We start from the raw sequence: 17645 nt of genomic DNA on the forward strand, positions 1-17645 counted from the left end.
TCCCCACTGTGGTCTTGCAGATAGGCCGGGTGTTTCCTCTCCGGCTTTCCCACTAGCTCTGTGTCCTGGGTACTGCCATGTTGAAGGAATGCAGCTGACCACTGCGTCACCAATGGGAGAGAGACTTATGATCCCAGAGCAGCATCCACCAATAACAGCTGCTCCAGGGGTATAAAGGTTTCTGCAGTGGACTCTGCAAGCTGCCAGAACAACGTTGGTCTATCCTGAGCCTTCTACTTTGTTCCTGAAATCTCTGACTCCTGCTTTAGTTCCACTGTGTGTGCGCTGCTTCCCGAACCAGCAATTTATTCCCAGTTATAACGGACTCTGTCATCATCTGCCTGCCTATGGTTCCAGAAGGTTCCATTCCATCTCAGCAGCACCAGTCTTTAACAATAGCCGGCCCCAGCCTGGCATCCTGAGCACTAGCTGGTCCAGCTTGACATCCTAAGCCAAAAGTCTAGCCCAGCTGTTATCCTGAGAATTACCAAGCCCAGCATTTAGTGCTACTTTAGATTGAACTGGTGCCCTTACTTCAACTTCATCCACTCCCAAATACTTACCGCTGTCCAACTCCCTCCCATACAGCCTATGAGTAAGGACGATATTCATCCTCTCTTTTTACATTCCAGCTCTGCTCAGCATGCTCCGGAGTCTACTCCGAGTTTGGCTAAACCCAGAGTTCTGACAAGTCTTGTGTATAGCTCAATCTCCCTGTCATCATTTACAACTCTATGCTAACAATGTCCCACGATTGCTTAAGGAAACTACAAGCAAATTTCATAAATGTAATAATCTTCCTGTGTCAATCAGGGGTAGATGTCACTTAAGTAAAATTATAGCTTTCTTCAGTTATTCTATAGATATATAGTATACATGCTGCCAAATCTTTTCACTAAGCAAGATGATATTAACATATTTGTTTTTAACAAACCTTTGTACCTGGGGGAAGCCCACACAAGCACAGGGAAAGTCTATAAACTCATCCATGCTGAAACCATTTGGTAGGGGTGGGGGTAGAACTTGTATGTGCCCAAACCCAATCGTCATGGCCCACTCACTGTATAGACATTAGGGATATTCCTGCCAAATCAGGTGGGGAAGTCAAATAGGTAATAAGCCACCTGTGCTCATGCATGGACTGGGAGTGGGCCATGAGCACACTTTGTTAGATATTGCCAAGAAAGTAGCAAAATTAAGGGAGCTTTTCACACACCTAAATGTTTGAATGTCTAGGCACTCAAATTACCAAATATCACCAATTTCCTTAGGCCATTTTTCTGAATTTACTTTCATAAATCTGACCTAAATAACTGGTTCTGTTGCCACTTCTACTGAATTGACCGTATCAATGCTGTCAATATGAACGTCCTCCTGAGAGTACTGGATTTATATTAAAAGCTCCTGGTCTGTGTGTCACCCCCATCTCCACATATACTGTACAAATCCTTGAAATACATTTCACATTTTTGCACAATTGTTTCTCAATAGCATCTTACTGCGCATGTCACTGTGTGATCGGCAAATGTTCAACAATGACTTCTGTTCCACCAGTTGGTTGATACAAATGTCCTACCTACTGTATCTTCTTTTAAGACCTTACCTTGAGCAAACAAAAACATACACAAATTTACAAATGACCAAAATGTGGCAAGAGTCACGTATGCACTGTTATTAACACCTACTGGTAAAGTCCACTCTTGACTCTTGTCATTAATTACCATCTTTGTAGATACCTTGTTGTTTCAAAGGCAACATTTCCACTGAATGTTTGCACCATTTATCACCATAACAAACATAAAAAGCCAGATACATACTCGTATGAGGACTATGACACCATAGACTATAGTATGCAGAATGCTTTTTAACCAGTGGTGGGTTTTACCTAGGGGTTGTAGCTGTGCTCACTACCATGCACATGCCACCCTCCTTGGCTGTTAGGTAATTAATATGAAACAATTGGTAATTCTTTTAAAACCAATTTAAATGTCTTATCCAATGGTGGCTCCTCCCTTTTTACTATTGGAGGGAGGGCTTCCCAAGCTCCAACCAATGCCTCGGAAGTGCCAGTGGTGCACAGACCCTATACATTGTCCATGCACGAAATAAGGACTTGGAGAAGAAAAAAAACAATAACACTGGCGCATGCACAGAGAACCAATATCGGCTAGGGACTGCATCTGCTGCACTCCCTAGAAGCAGAATAAGGCTGCTGTAAATAAAACAGATGCAGCTTCCCATTGGAAGAACATGCTGCTAATGACAGTCTCAGGGGTAGAAAACACCTCTCCCTGGGGCTGCCTCTCTGACATTAGCAGCAAGTGGTTCTAATGGGAAGCCACTGCTAATTCACATACTGGGGAACTGGGGCTCACAAGGGTGGTGGATTTTACTGGAGGGGGGCTGCAGCCACTGATAACTAGATAATATTAGTCAACTATATGATAAGACTCTTATTATATATTTGAGTAATATTATCAAGCGACATAGCTAACTGAAGAATAAATAAATATGCATTCTTGGTGCAGCAACTATTAACCCAGGGCTCATCAAACAATGACACATTTTGGCATAAAGAGCAGTTAGGTATTTGTGCCATGTGTAATAAGTACAGGTTGAGTCTCCCATATCCAAATATTCCAGAAATACAGAATATTTTTAGCATGACTGAGAAAGTGAAACCTTTGCTTTCTGATGGTTCAATGTACACAAACTTTGTTTAAAGCACAAATTAGTAAAAATATAGTATAAAACAACCTTCAGGCTGTGTGTATAAGGTGTATATGAAACATAAATGAATGTCATGTATGTACACAAACTTTTTTTGATGCACAAAATTATTAAAAATATAGTATAAAATGACCTTCAGACTGTGTATAAGGTGTATATAAAACATAAAATCATTCTGTGTTTAGATTTGGGTTCCATTCCCAAGATATTTCATTATTTTATGCAAATATTCCAAAATACGGAATATTCCGATATCCAAAATACCCCTGGTCCCAAGCATTTTGGATATGGGAGACTCAACCTGTAGTAGGGACTACATATCACAAAGTACAATAACCATATCCTTCAAATGGTATCCATTTGTACACATTCCTACCACAAGATATTACACATTGCCAGGTAAGATATAAGGCATGTTTAAAACTATTGTTTTAACAATAGTTAGCAATTCCCTGGTTTGTAATATTTTAGGTGTACACTCCTCTTGTGTAAACATACTATTACATTTCATAGTAGTATTCAACATTTTGAGCCATGCTTTGGCCATTGGGCGTACTTGTGAAAATACATAAATCATAAACCCAGTGCCAGGTCCCTGACACCTGGACATATTCAGTCTTTGATGGTACGTGAAATTGATCTTTGTAAGATCATAATATGTTTGACTCTTCATGGAGTACAACAGGGATTGGGTCAGAGTCCCATTTAAAGTCAATATCTCCATTCTTTGCACTGGGGGTAGTAGAGAGTAGTTATGATCAAAAGGATGGCCTCACTAGCAAAGAGATCATTTATTCCTGATCCTGTTGCCTTCTTCAAAGTCCAGATTTCAGTTATAGAACATGTATCACCAGGCCTCAGATCCACATAAGGAACGTCATCCTTCTCAATGGTATAACATGGAAGTGGGAAGAAAAAGTAAAGTGAGTATCAATATCTACCAAAACATAATGACTTTTGTCCTGGCCTTATAGATAGAATTTGTCCTTGGGTTTCTTTTTGTTTTTGTCAGTTTGTTTTCCAGGTGGCAAAATCTTATCCCTTGGTACTTCATAATCCTGCTGACTTAGAGTATACATTTGCTTTAATGTATTACCACTCTTTGATCCTTATACCCTCTGATAAACAGGATATACAACCTACTGCAATATGTAATTTTTATATATATTTGAATGTTTATATTCCCTAAACAAAAATTCATGCAATCATGCTGGCATTTTTTGTGTTTAGTAAGAAATATAAATGACCCAGTGTACACCATTTTCTTATTGCTTAAAGTTTCTCTAAATGTCTCAAAACTTTTTGTGTCTGTCAAAACTTTAAGATAATCTCTCGGCTTGTAAAACAACTAGTTGAAATAAAAATGCTCTTGGAACATCTTGCTCTGTCGCTGTACAATACGGCACTTCTCCACTCTCTGGTAAAGACTGATTAATCCATATTGCGATATTGTGCAGTTGCTATTTCAAAGTACATAAGGACTTCTCCAGTAGCAAACAAGGTAGGTCACATTTTCAGCTGTTGGGGAATGTAACCGTTTTCTGCAATTTCTCTCACCATGGTTTGGATTAATGCAATCCCTTTACATTGAGCTTTCTGGAATGTTGTTCTTCATGGTTTAACAGTTCTTGTACCCAACATCCTAGCACAATCAGTGCCATCTCTGCAGCATGTTCTGTAAGCAGTTCATTTGCTTGCTCTCCATGCTAGTTACTGGTGTGTATATTAACATGTGAAAACGCAGTTATCCATACAGGCTGGTTCGATGTCCAGTTTTCAGTGCAAAGATGTACTGTAAAGGGCCTTTAGTCTTTTCAGTGACAAACAGCCATTGGCTGAGCAAGATGCCTAGCCCCTTCTTCTCTTGTGTGATGTCTGACAGCCTGTAAAGATTTTCCACACTTGTTTATTGGTGAGTACGGCACCATCATCCATGTAATAATACTGCTCACTGTCTTCAGGAATCTCCCATAATGGAGCTTTGCTCATAAATAAAGTCTATATAGACAGTTCTAGTATCTCTTGCAACATTTTTTTAAATGTCACATGTCCAGCAAGTGGCTGCGGTACAACATAGGGTACACTTAAATGGCCAAGTTCCCATTCTTGTGAGTGCTATCTTCCACTCATTGATGTCTGTTTTTGTACCACTCGTATGCACAGTCAGATCTTCTTTGATCTCCTCAGCAATCCACATGTCAGTTCTTGTAGTTGATGTTGGTAACTTTGCTGTGTATTTCAGCTGTGGTAGAATAACTGCCTGAGAATGTTGTGGGAAATACACTGGGGTTTGAGCTTTCTTACTACTCACAATTGGCTTTTCTGCAATACAAAATAGAGTGTTGACATCCAGAATATTTATTTGTTCTCTGTTATCAAACAGCAATTCCTCAATCAGTATGTCTGTTTTGGATGTAAGCCCCTTGTACATCGTTTGTCAGTGTGTATCCACCAATGCCTATTACATCACTAGCTGATAAACAATAAGCATCATATGCAATAGATGGTTTCTCATGACAGACACGTTGTTCATTTCCAGGGTTTTTAGTGACTAGTAAAACAGTAATCTGTCTTCATGTCATATCAAATAAATAATATCATGGGCGCAGTCTTATAGATTTTGACTGCAGTACTGCCTTTCTCCAATGTAATTGCTTTTTGTGCCTCCCATGTCTCAGTAGGAGGAGCCAAAGACGTTGCCAGTCCACCAGCATCACTTAGTACGACCTCCTCAAAAGGGATCAGACTTACTTCCTTATTGTGCTTGTTTTAATCACACATTGCAAACTGTTCAGTGGTTGGTAACTCATCTATGGACCGATGAATCAAAATGGATCGAAATTTTAAATCTTGGCGAGTGATTAAGTGGAGAAGAACTGTCATTTGTCTAGCTGTCTTTGCGATGACAGGAGATGGTTGCTTTGGGAAACTACTCCACTTTATCCCTCTCCAAGACTTGGCACATCTCCCCTTGGATCATCACGCAGATAGTTTGTACGTCAGTGAGAAGGCGACAGTGTGAGGTTTGTTTACTAAGCAGCTCGTAAAAGCCACCCCCGCATGATTGAGCCCAAAAGTTCAAAGATGCTTGTAAAAGCAAAGCACGCCATATTTTGCTATTAAAAGCATTACTCTGAACGACTTCCGGTGGGCGGACCTTGTAGATGGCCGCATTTTAGAGAGCTCTCGCTCCCTTCCCATACACGCGCGGATAAAACACCTGCAGCGCCAGGAGCAGTGACGTGCGGACATCAGCGCGTCACCTGGAGATAGCGGTGGGTAAGTGGACACTATTCCCGGCTCCCCACCATCACCATACCACCGGAGTTTAGGTGCAGTACAAAGCACCACTAATCGCGGCCGCCATTTTGGATCCGGACGGATCGCGCAGCTGCCTCCCTTGTCACCCCTTCCCCTCAAGTGTGCTATCGGAGGAGCCACCTGCCTCTCTGACTTCACTGGCCCCCTGTGACAAGTGCTGTAGTGTGGGCAGTGCAGTATATTAGCCCACGACCGCCATCTTGGGATTGGCAGGACTCTAGTTGCTGTTCCTGCAGCACATTTTTATACAGAGAAATATCAGAGTTTTTCTGGATCTCCAAAGGCACTATATCTATATCAGCTCCCCCTGCTGGTCAGGATTATTCAGGGTTTTTTTTGGCATATTAAATATAATCAATTTTCCTAGCAAAGTCCATTATCTGAGATTTATATATGGATAAGCACGTGACCAAAATACAGAAGGGTGGTAAGGGAGGTCCAGGTGTCCGAGGCAGAGAGACCAGAACCACTGCATCTCCCACCTCTAGTCCTCCTACTTCCCCGGCTGGGGATGATATTATGGATGGCGTGTCTGATCCTTCCAAATTCAGTGCTGCGTCTGTGGCCAAAGCACAGGAAATCTCGGATCTTCTCTCACCATTGCTTGATAAAAAGTTGGCTGGTCTGAAAGAGGCGACAGATTCGGCTGTAACGCAGCTTCGCGAGCATAGTGTGCGGTTTGATGAAGCAGAACAGCGCATTTCAAATCTTGAAGACGATCTTACTACGGCCAAATCGGTAATTGAAACGCAGGAAGCTTCCATTGTCACCATGCAGGAAAAGCTGGAAGATGTGGAGAATCGCAACCGCCGCAATAATCTACGTCTGATTGGCTTACCGGAATCTGTCAAACAGCGGGAACTTATGGACTTAGTTTCCACCTGGCTTCCTCAGGAGATGGATTGCAGCTCTACATCAGGCCCTACATTGATCGAACGTGCACACAGAATTGGTCCGGATCGTCAAGCAGATCGCCGCAGACCGATACCTGTCATTTTCAGGTTCCTTAATTATATGGATAAAGTCAGACTGATGGAGGCTTATTGTAAATCTCAAAATTTATCCTATAAAGGGGACAGGTTGCTTCTCTTTCAAGATTTTTCTTATCAAGTGGCAATGAAACGAAGAGAATTTTCACCGATATGCAAGTCGCTTTTTGATGCTGGAATCAGATCTGCCCTTCTCTACCCAGCTAAGCTTAGAGTACAACATGATGGCAAACAGTATTTCTTTGATTCTGTGTCCCCGGCAAAGACATTTGTTACTTCTCTCTCGGAATCTAACGTACTCTCATCTGTCAATGAACATTGAGTTAATGCTTAAATCGCAAGTATTATATTACTCACATATGCCTCATTATGTCATTAATATTTGTTAATGAGAAATCGATTCTCATCTGTTTTTGCATGTTATGTGTATTTCTTACTATTTTTCTGGAAAACTGTTTCCTCTAAATTGTTCTTATTTATTATTTGTTTTGATTTTTGAAATTTTTTTTCTATTTTCTCATATTTGGAATATAGTTACTGGTTATTATTGGCCACAATGGCCTTATGTTTGGGTTCAAAGAAAAACACAAAATGGTAGAACTGTATCATTTTGGTGTATATATGTTTGGTTAAATGTAGTGATAATGGGATTGAGAGACCGCACGTTTATAATAACAATGGCGTCCCTACTCGCTGGGACATGGGATGCTATGTTTAACGAATTTCAACAAATTAGTATTTTCATGAAACAAGGTATTGCTTGATAACTTGAATTCCTTGGGTACACCTGTTAATTATAAGGATCGTATAAAATTCCTCACTTGGAATGTAGAGGGTCTTAACACACCACTCAAATGGTGGAAGGTATTACACCTACAGAGGCTCAAACCAGATGTGGCTGTGCTTCAGGAAACGCACTGGAGGGAGGGGGATCCAAATACATTAAGGAGCAATTGGTTGAATGAATACATAGCAGCTTCATATACATCCAAACGAAGAGGTGTGGTTCTTCTACGCAAGTCCCTTAACTACACTATACTTTATAAATTGTGTGACCCTGAGGGTAGATTTCTATTTGTTAAAATACAATTGGAAGGGGTTTTGTTTACTATTGTCACCATATATGCACCAACTGGTCCTAACAGTGTTTTTTTTTTACAGATTTATATGTTCAAATACAGGATTGGGCCGAAGGGACCATTATTTTAGGGGGGGATTTCAATACTACTCTCAATCCACTATTAGACAGATCAGGCGATGGGGGAAGGGGCACTATACCTAAGGCTTTAGATTTTCTTATATCTTCTCTCCAACTCTCTGATCCCTGGAGGTATCAACACCCCGTGGAGCGTGATTATATGTTTTACTCACACCCACATCACACATCCTCCAGGATTGATTATTGGCTTCTTCCCACAATTCTCCTTCCTAAAGTTTATGATGCTAAAGTAGAAAATATAGCTATCTCTGCCCACGCCCCAACATGGTTCTCCTTATCCCTTCCTACACCAAAAGCTTCCTCCTTTAATTGGAGATTTCCCTCTTATTTATATAATTGTCCTGATTTCAAGCTAAATTTGGAGCAACAATACGGGAACTATGTCAACGATAATAATCAACATATTGAAGATATCAATTTATTTTGAGCAGCATCCAAGCCAGTTTTGCGTGGCTCGATCATAGCTTATGTTGCCGGAAAACGTAAAGTTATTATCCTCCATTATGGCACAAAGATTACAGATGCTTTTACCCAAGTTACTCCATACATCACAATGTGGCTTTGTAAAGAATAGATCTTCAGTACATAACATTCGTCAGGTAATAGCAGCCATAACGCAATCACAACAAAACTCAGAGGATACGTCTCTTTTGGTCAGTTGTGATGCTGATAAAGCATTTGACCGTGTGTCCTGGACACATTTGTTACGCGTCTTTCATTTTCAAAATTTTGGTCCAAGTTTTATACGATTTTTTAATTCACTATATAATACCCCCACAGCATTTCTCACCATTAATGGTTTAAATACGGAGAACTTTTTATTTGTATACTGAATGGAAAGGGATTCAAATTGGAAGTCAAATATTAAGTGTCAGCATACGCTGATGACTTGCTATTGTATTTTGCTAATCCACAAGCTGCTTTCCCAGGTTTTATGCAACTTCTACATGATTTTGAAATTGTCAGGATTTGTGATAAATAAGTCTAAGACAGAAGCTTTAGCCTTACACGATGGTGCCCAGGCTGCCTGGAATGGTTCTTTTCCTTTCAGATGGGCGAATACCTCTTTGACTTATTTAGGTTTACATATACCTGTCAATCCCTCTGATCTCTACATGGCTAATTTTCCTGCTGTAATATACCGTATTATTGCTGACTTTCAGGCCTGGAAACACTTGCAACTGTCTTACATAGGTAGATGCCACTTGATAAAAATTATCTCTTTTCCTAGGTTGCTATACCCAATACAAATGTTACCCTTACTTTTAAAACATTCAGATCTAAAGTTATTGAATAAAGCTATGAGCAAGTTTATTTGGGCGGATAAGAAACCAAGAATATCTTTATTCAAATTAAGTCAATCCACACAATTGGGAGGTATTAACCTTCCCTGTATAAAGAGCTATAATCTAGCTGCAAACTATTGTTATGTAGTTGATTGGTTACAGAATTCTGAAGAGTTCGCTAATACTGGCTTGGAACAAGCCTTTTGTCCTGACATTACACTCTCTAGCCTATTACATATGAGACCCACAGATTTTCCTCTCTCGGTTACTAATAATTTGTTGTTAACCACTACGTGCACAGCCTGGCGTCTATCTAGACGCAAGATGGGTATATCAACATATAACACTATTTTTTTACCCATATATCATAATACAAGGTCTCAAGGATTCTCTGCTTTACATCATACTTTAGTGCGTTTTTGGGGTTCAGGGGGTCCGAGACTGGTTTATCAAGTTTTGGATGGACAGACACTTAAAATTCTTACATATGAAAAATGACAAGAAATATTTCCTCAGATAACTATTCCTTTATTTACATATTACCAACTTAGAAGTTATGTGACTAGCATTCTCTCCAAACTAACAGATTCTGACAAGACACATACATTAGATAGAGTGTTGAGTAGTTGCTCAGGAAGAAGTTGCTCTACCTCATATTTGTATTCTCAAATTAAACGATCTATAGATTTGGAAAAATTACAGTCTGGTATTGTTAAATGGAAGATTGATTTTCCTGACATTCCACTTAATGATGTTCTTCAAGCTGTTATTCGTCTAAATAAAATACTTATTTCCGTTTCTTACACAGAAATGCATTATAAACTGCTACATCGCGCTTACTACACACCCAAGTTGCGCTTTTTGATGGGGGCCTCCAATGATTCTAAGTGTTTCAAATGTCAAGCTTTAGAAGCAGATCTTTATCACTGTATGTGGAATTGTCCTGAAGTTAAAACATTTTGGCTTATAATTCAAACTTATAATAAAGATGTTTTAGGTATAACTATTAATATCTCTTCCGAATGGGCCCTATGGGACATATACCTTGATCAAAATTTACCTAAACCACCACTGGGTCAACGAATTTTGTTAGCTAAAATTGCAGCAGCAGGAAAGAAGACCATCCTGTCTCAGTGGATATCCACAGATACCTTGACATTACCTTTGTTAATACCTCGTATTTCCTATTTGGTCCGCATGGACTGGCTTGAAATGTCAATTAACAAGGAAAAAAAGGTCAAAAAGTTTTTCGAGACATGGTTACCATATGTTTGTGCGTTACCTTCTGAGACAAAAGATAATTTACGCCAAGTGGTGAGGCTAACTACTTGGTACAACCTAGAAGTTGTTTCAACAGGAGGCTCACCCTTCTAAAGTAGTAATTTGGCTGACCCATAATGTTTATTGGGGATACGTGCGGTTCACTCAACCCATTTGTTTCTGACAACTTGTGTATATATATATATATATATATATATATGTTTCATGGTAAACATAGAATGTTACTGTTTATATATTTGATTGTGATACATTGTATATTATATTTGTTTTATTAATGTATACAGTTTACCAATAAAATATTTTGATTAAAAAAAAAGCATTACTCTTTTACATTTTGGGCTTATATATTCTGGGAAGCAACAGCTTGCCTAATAAATAAACCTTGTAACACAAATGGTCAAACATGGAGGAGGAAATGTCATAGTATGAGGCGTTCTCCAGATCCTGAGTCAGCAACTTGCACAGAGTGACTGGTACCCTGAACAAAAAGGACTACCACAGCATTTTGCAGTCTCAATGCAATACCTTCTGGTCAACGCCTAGTTGGGCAAGGGCTCATCTTACAGCAAGTTAATGACCCGAAACACGCAGTCTGCAGACTTAAACCATAGTTAGCGGGTTTGGGAAGAATTGGACACGAGGGTGAAAACAAAGCAACCTATAGAGCGGGATGTACTAAATGGTGAAATGCAGTCAAAACTCTGAATACAGCGATACATTCTGGAGTTTGGACCCATTTGGTAACGTCATCTTTAAATGGGTTTCTACCCGAGATGGGCTTCTCCCCCTGAGATGGATCCAATCTGATGCCGGCCATCGTGGGTGCGCGCCCTTCTGCGTATGCGCAGAAGGACACCAGAGAAACTTCTGGGTTGTAACCCGAACATTCCTCTATCACAAAGGAGAGCTGTTCTTTGGGATTTTCTAGATATTATTGCCGGTATGTACCCTATAAGTGACCGAATGTACAGCACCTTCTGACTAACTACAGGACTGTCCTCCATCTATTTAAGTACTGCTGTTCTGTGGCTCACCACAGGAAAGGTCTGAGCATTTACATTCATGACATTACATTGATACTCCCCTTCAGACCAATTTTAGAATTGCTGAGCAGTGGTGCTTTCAGCTGCTGAGTGCCTGGACTGCTGCCCAATTATACCGCTAATTGGTGCTCTGCAGAAGTAAGTGTTGGACAAGATGCAGTTATATCCATTGCTACTGTGAATTTTGGATCTTTAGGCATTTGTATTGCTGTGAGAGGTGCTTGCAACAGCCGGCACCCACTCCACTAGCCCTCATGGGTTTCCACAGGAGCAAGTGTGGGGTAAAGGATATCATCACTCAAACAGGGCATTCTGGATATCCTGCCAGTGGGGGTTCTGACTTTCAGCAGAGGATATTCACCGTGACAGCATAAAAATTGTTTATCATAAAATGTAACAAACTGTTAAAACTCTTTCTGAATCAGAGATGTACGTTCATCTGGCGATAAACATACATCTCTGATTGTTATGGGTCTGTGCCTGTGCAGGACCTGTTCTGCGCATGTGCAGATTGGGTCCTGGTATCTCGCTCGCAGACCCCTCAAGCCGCAGCATGATTAAATCTGCAGCATTTGGGGGGCAGAGTGGGAACGTGCCTGGACACTGTACCTGGAAAATGGGGCGTGTCGCCACCATTTTCCGGGAGGGACGAGGCCAGGGTCTGCGTTGATGGATGCAGATTCCTAGCCTCTTACGTGACCACCACCTGGTCAGGCTACGGGAAGCTTTAGCTCCCGGGGCCTGACCAAAAGAGCAACCATGGTAATCCCAGCCTACAACGCCGGTTGCAGTGCTGGGATCGCAAATGCAGCAAGGAGGTGTCTGACCCCTCCTCCTGCATGTGCATCAGAGATGGACGGATTTGCACAGCCGCTTGTGTGCAGCTCTTCAAATCCATCCATCTCTGAATCAAGCCCTGAGTTGGATACTATTCTAGGTTAGAAAATGCGCTGATCACAATTTTTTCTATTGCTTAGTACATCCCGCCCATAATCACAACACATTTGTGTGAACGTAGATCTCAAAGAAATAAGCAGCGCTTGTAGCATTCAATTAATAGAGAAAAAAAAATATATTTATTTATATATAAATCAAAATATTGAATATAAAATATATATACTTTCAAGCAAACTAAAACAGGAGAAATGATTCCCCACATGTAATTAAAAAGTCACAGCCTTTGCATATGATAATTCACTGAAGGGTGAAACAATAAAAGGAGATGAAAAAACACCTGCATATATTCAGTTTCTAATATTCTTATGTTTAGAGTTTATATCGGAACAATTCCAAAGGTAATAATGTCTCTTCTGTTGATAACAAGGATATTTTACTGAATAAAAAATAGAATTTTTGAGCTCCAAACAATGTCCCGGTAATTGGAGAGCAATGGGGGATAAATAAAGCCACTGTACAGCCCCGTATTAGTCCTTTATATAAGGGTAGGTGTCTCACATCCAGGTGGGGGGACAGTCACCTGGGATAAATACCTGTATTGTCCCTGGTGTAGTTATCAGATGGAGCTGGTAGTTGAGAGGCTCAGATTCCAGTGTAGCCGGCGGTGATTGTTTCTCACAGCATGGACTTATCTCTTATTGAGGGATAAGGGACGTCCGTGGCAGCGGCAATGAGTTCATGTAACCCAAACGTAGTGACTCGCTGCGTGACCCAGCCGGGCAGGGTGAAATTCGGCAGCTGCAGTCTGCAAACACCCTCCCGGAGGGGAAGTCTGATGATAGCCGGTTAAGTGTGCTGCATCAAAAGACGGGCTCTTCCTATGGTGGTGATGGTCCCAAAGCTCCGTATGTGCAATAGCCACTGTTGCCACTCACTGTTTAAAAATCAACACAATGTCCCATATAAACAAGAAGCTCAGTTTCCAAAGATGCAGGTGTTTAGCGTATAGCTATGAATCAATCACCCTCAGCAAGAGCCTAACGCATTTCCCTGTGTATCACAGCTTCGTCTGGGTTACATGAACTCATTGCCGCTGCCACGGACGTCCCTTATCCCTCAATAAGAGATAAGTCCATGCTGTGAGAAACAATCACCGCCGACTACACTGGAATCTGAGCCTCTCAACTACCAGCTCCATCTGATAACTACACCAGGGACAATACAGGTATTTATCCCAGGTGACTGTCCCCCCACCTGGATGTGAGACACCTACCCTTATATAAAGGACTAATACGGGGCTGTACAGTGGCTTTATTTATCCCCCATTGCTCTCCAATTACCGGGACATTGTTTGGAGCTCAAAAATTCTATTTTTTATTCAGTAAAATATCCTTGTTATCAACAGAAGAGACATTATTACCTTTGGAATTGTTCCGATATAAACTCTAAACATAAGAATATTAGAAACTGAATATATGCAGGTGTTTTTTCATCTCCTTTTATTGTTTCACCCTTCAGTGAATTATCATATGCAAAGGCTGTGACTTTTTAATTACATGTGGGGAATCATTTCTCATGTTTTAGTTTGCTTGAAAGTATATATATTTTATATTCAATATTTTGATTTATATATAAATAAATATATATATTTTTTTCTCTATTAATTGAATGCTACAAGCGCTGCTTATTTCTTTGAGTCTCTACATTCTATATATCACCAGGACACTACCTGACTATTGTTTGCAGCAGCTACAGCATCCAGGAATAGAGGAATTTTAGAATACTCTATATAGCGCTACCTTTTTATTGTTTATTCTCTACATTTGTGTGAACTTCTGCAACAAAGACCTCCCAGCAAATATTTGATTCCCATTGTAGAAAGAATGCCACAAGTGTGCTTTGCAGTTATATATAAAAAGGTGGCTACTTTTATGAGTCACATATTAGATGCGTCTTTACTGCTTTTTGCTAGATACTATCACTTTGTCAAGTTGTTTAGTTTCTAATTTACCAATAATAACTTACACTCAGCTAAGCAACAAAGGGACATACACATTTTAGTATAGTCACTATAGGTTCTTTCTCAGGGCTCTATTTATTAACATTATTTTTACTAATATAAAGTGAAAAAGGATGTTTTCACACCCTTTTCACATTATTTTATTTTCACCTAAAGTTACTACAGGGCAATTGGAGTAGAATTCGTAAAATTCTACTCCAACCCTTAAGTATCACTTATTTTTAGTAAGCAGATCGCATTTCCCAATTGTAATGGGAAATGTGATCCGTCCAAAGTTACTAAAAATAAATTGTAAAAAAATGCCGGAGAAAGCCCTGTGATAATAACACCACCTGGAGGTGGCGTTATCCAGGGTCTCCTCTGGTTACCGGACTCCTGCCCTTCTCTAACGGGGAGAGCAGAGGCTGGATCCGGCCCCAGTAATCAGCTGTGTGGTCTAAACAGACCACACGCTAATACAGGGTAAAAAAATAAAATAAAAATGAACTTACATGACCCCAGTGACCGGTGGTCGGGGCTCCGGTGCTGTCTCCCCTCTGGTCAGCTGGTCTCCCATGCTGCACTGTGGCCCGGTCATCAGGTGATCGGGTCCCAGTGCAGTATGGGATATCACCGGAGCCCGGATCATGCAGGTAAGTGTAATCAAGGGAGAGGGGGGGGTCCATGATTATGGGGGGCAGGGCTTAGCACCGGGAAGGGGGGGTAGCAGCGGCGGCCGGTCGTCGCATGCGTGGGGCACTAGTCACGGTAATTTTAGGAGAAAATACTGTGACCCGTGACTAGTGTGCGGATGGGATTCGCAGGGGCAGAGCTTTCTCACAAGCTCTGTCCCTGCAAGGGATTTGTAGTAAATCCCTGTGATATTGCCTGAATTCGCAATGCGAATTCAGTCGGTAATATCACACTACAATCTGCATTACAAATGCGGATTGTAGTATATAGAGCCCATAATCACATAAGTTTTTTTTTTTTAAATGACTTAACATACCTAAAAAGGTAAGATGTATTTTAATTTAGATTAACTTGTGTGAGGTTCAGTGGTCATTAAGTGTCATCATTAAGTGCACATCATACACCAATATCTACCCCAGGCACATGGCTGTTGTTAAGAGACCATCCTGTGCCAGTGATATGTGGAGCAATGCCTCACTCTAATGTGAGCACCTGTCTGGGATGTTTGGGGCACATACATCACTCATGCTCGGCCCCTGCTTGGGCATGGGAACTCTGTGCCTTTTGGTAGGAAAAAAGAGGAGATTATTCTCAAAATACACCACTTCCATAGAGTTCTTCTTTAAGAAAACCAAACATAAATGACTATCGCATAACATACAGTGGCTACATGAACACAAACTATAAATGTTTTATTCTTACATATAAGTAAACAAACATACACATGTACGTTCATTTTATCTTGTCACTTGTATTGAGTGTGGTTCATCAAAGTTGAAAATGACGTCTTCACTTTGGATAAATAAACAGTATTTTGTCGTGTAAAGGAGTGCTCATAACACATGGACTAGTTGATCCCTGAAAATTATGTTTTGTTACCATTAAACTTGATAGTGTCATGATGTATAAACCATATAGGTTTTCCTTTTCATGTGAGAAGAGAGACCTTTGGCATCATGGCTGGTGGATGATTGTATGTTCTCAGAATCCACCTAAGGGTGATAATATCTTTTCAGCAGCAGCCACTGTAAAGTGATAAATTTAAATTTTCATCTCAATTTCCTAAAAATTCAGCACCATCTGGTCCTGGAAGAGAGCGATGCACAGCATTATGCCACATCCAAGGAGGAAACCGGCACTGTGGAGAACGCAATCCATTCCCTCGCAGAGATCAGAGGTCTCACAATGTAACATTTGGGGAAGCTGAATACAAATAGACATCATACAATGTTATACTGGTTCCAGTTGGGCTAAAAATATAACATTAGCGGAACAACATAACATAATATAATATTGTATAAAAAATCCTGACACGCACACACATGTATTGGATTTATTTTCCAGAATGCTTAGGGTTTCAACCTATAAAGGTGTTATTTGGATACTTGAAGAACCATGCCTACAATGTACTTAGAAACATTTCAAACCGTCTCCTTGTCCTTTCATACGATGCCCACACTCAGCATCTTATAGTAACAATAGGAAGATTTACTTGATGACCGTGTGTGTATTTATGACAAATCACCAAACTTCAATAATTAGCTTTTAGAATTTCTGTTGTTTGGAATGGACTGGATAACAGGATTCCAGCTCAGACCAAGCCACCATAAACCTAGCCATTGACAGCGAATGCTTTTGTTTATTACAGAAAAGTTTGATTCTGAATTTTTATTTTTTTATCTCAAGACTGTATAGAGCTGCAGGAGGAGCTGCTTGCATTTCAATCTGGAAGAACAGAACATTATTAATTTTCATGGGTGGTCATGTAGAGTTGGCAAACAGGGACCAGTTTACATAAATGGGAGTCAGGTTTATTGATAGTTATTTATGGAGAGACCCAGTTTCATACCAGATTATAGTGTGCAGAGAGAAGTCACTGAGATGGTCTGACCATGGTATAAGATTAAAGAGAAGACTGTGGGATGGATTGGTCATGGTGTAGGATCAGGGAGAAATCCATTACATGGACTGATCATTGTGTACAATAAGAAAGGCACAGAACAGACTTATAGATGCTATTTACTATTGTGCTGGAAACAACATTAGGAATTTAGGGGCCTATTCATCAAACGATAAATGGCCCAGTAACCATGCAGAAACGCCATTCATCATCAGGTATCTGATAGTTTCGGAGTTTGCTGCCGAGAACAAGCGCCATCTTCAGACGGCGCTTGTTCGCAGATCTCC

The 17645-nt window shown here is 40.4% G+C and overlaps 1 protein-coding gene across 1 annotated transcript in view; it reads right to left on the reverse strand.

Annotated features, from left to right (window-relative positions):
• Positions 1–16397: 16397 nt before the first annotated feature.
• Positions 16398–17645, reverse strand: part of SLC39A5 (solute carrier family 39 member 5) — a 42000-nt gene continuing 40752 nt past the window's right edge. Inside the window, exon 12 of the mRNA XM_088473133.1 lies at positions 16398–16661. Coding sequence (XP_088329259.1) covers positions 16521–16661 — 141 coding nt within the window. The 3' untranslated portion in view covers positions 16398–16520. The remainder of the gene's footprint in view (positions 16662–17645) is intronic.

This window comes from Taudactylus pleione, unplaced genomic scaffold, assembly GCF_031769625.1.
Source record: "Taudactylus pleione unplaced genomic scaffold, aTauple2 ptg000130l, whole genome shotgun sequence".
NCBI classification, from domain to species: Eukaryota; Metazoa; Chordata; class Amphibia; order Anura; family Myobatrachidae; genus Taudactylus; species Taudactylus pleione.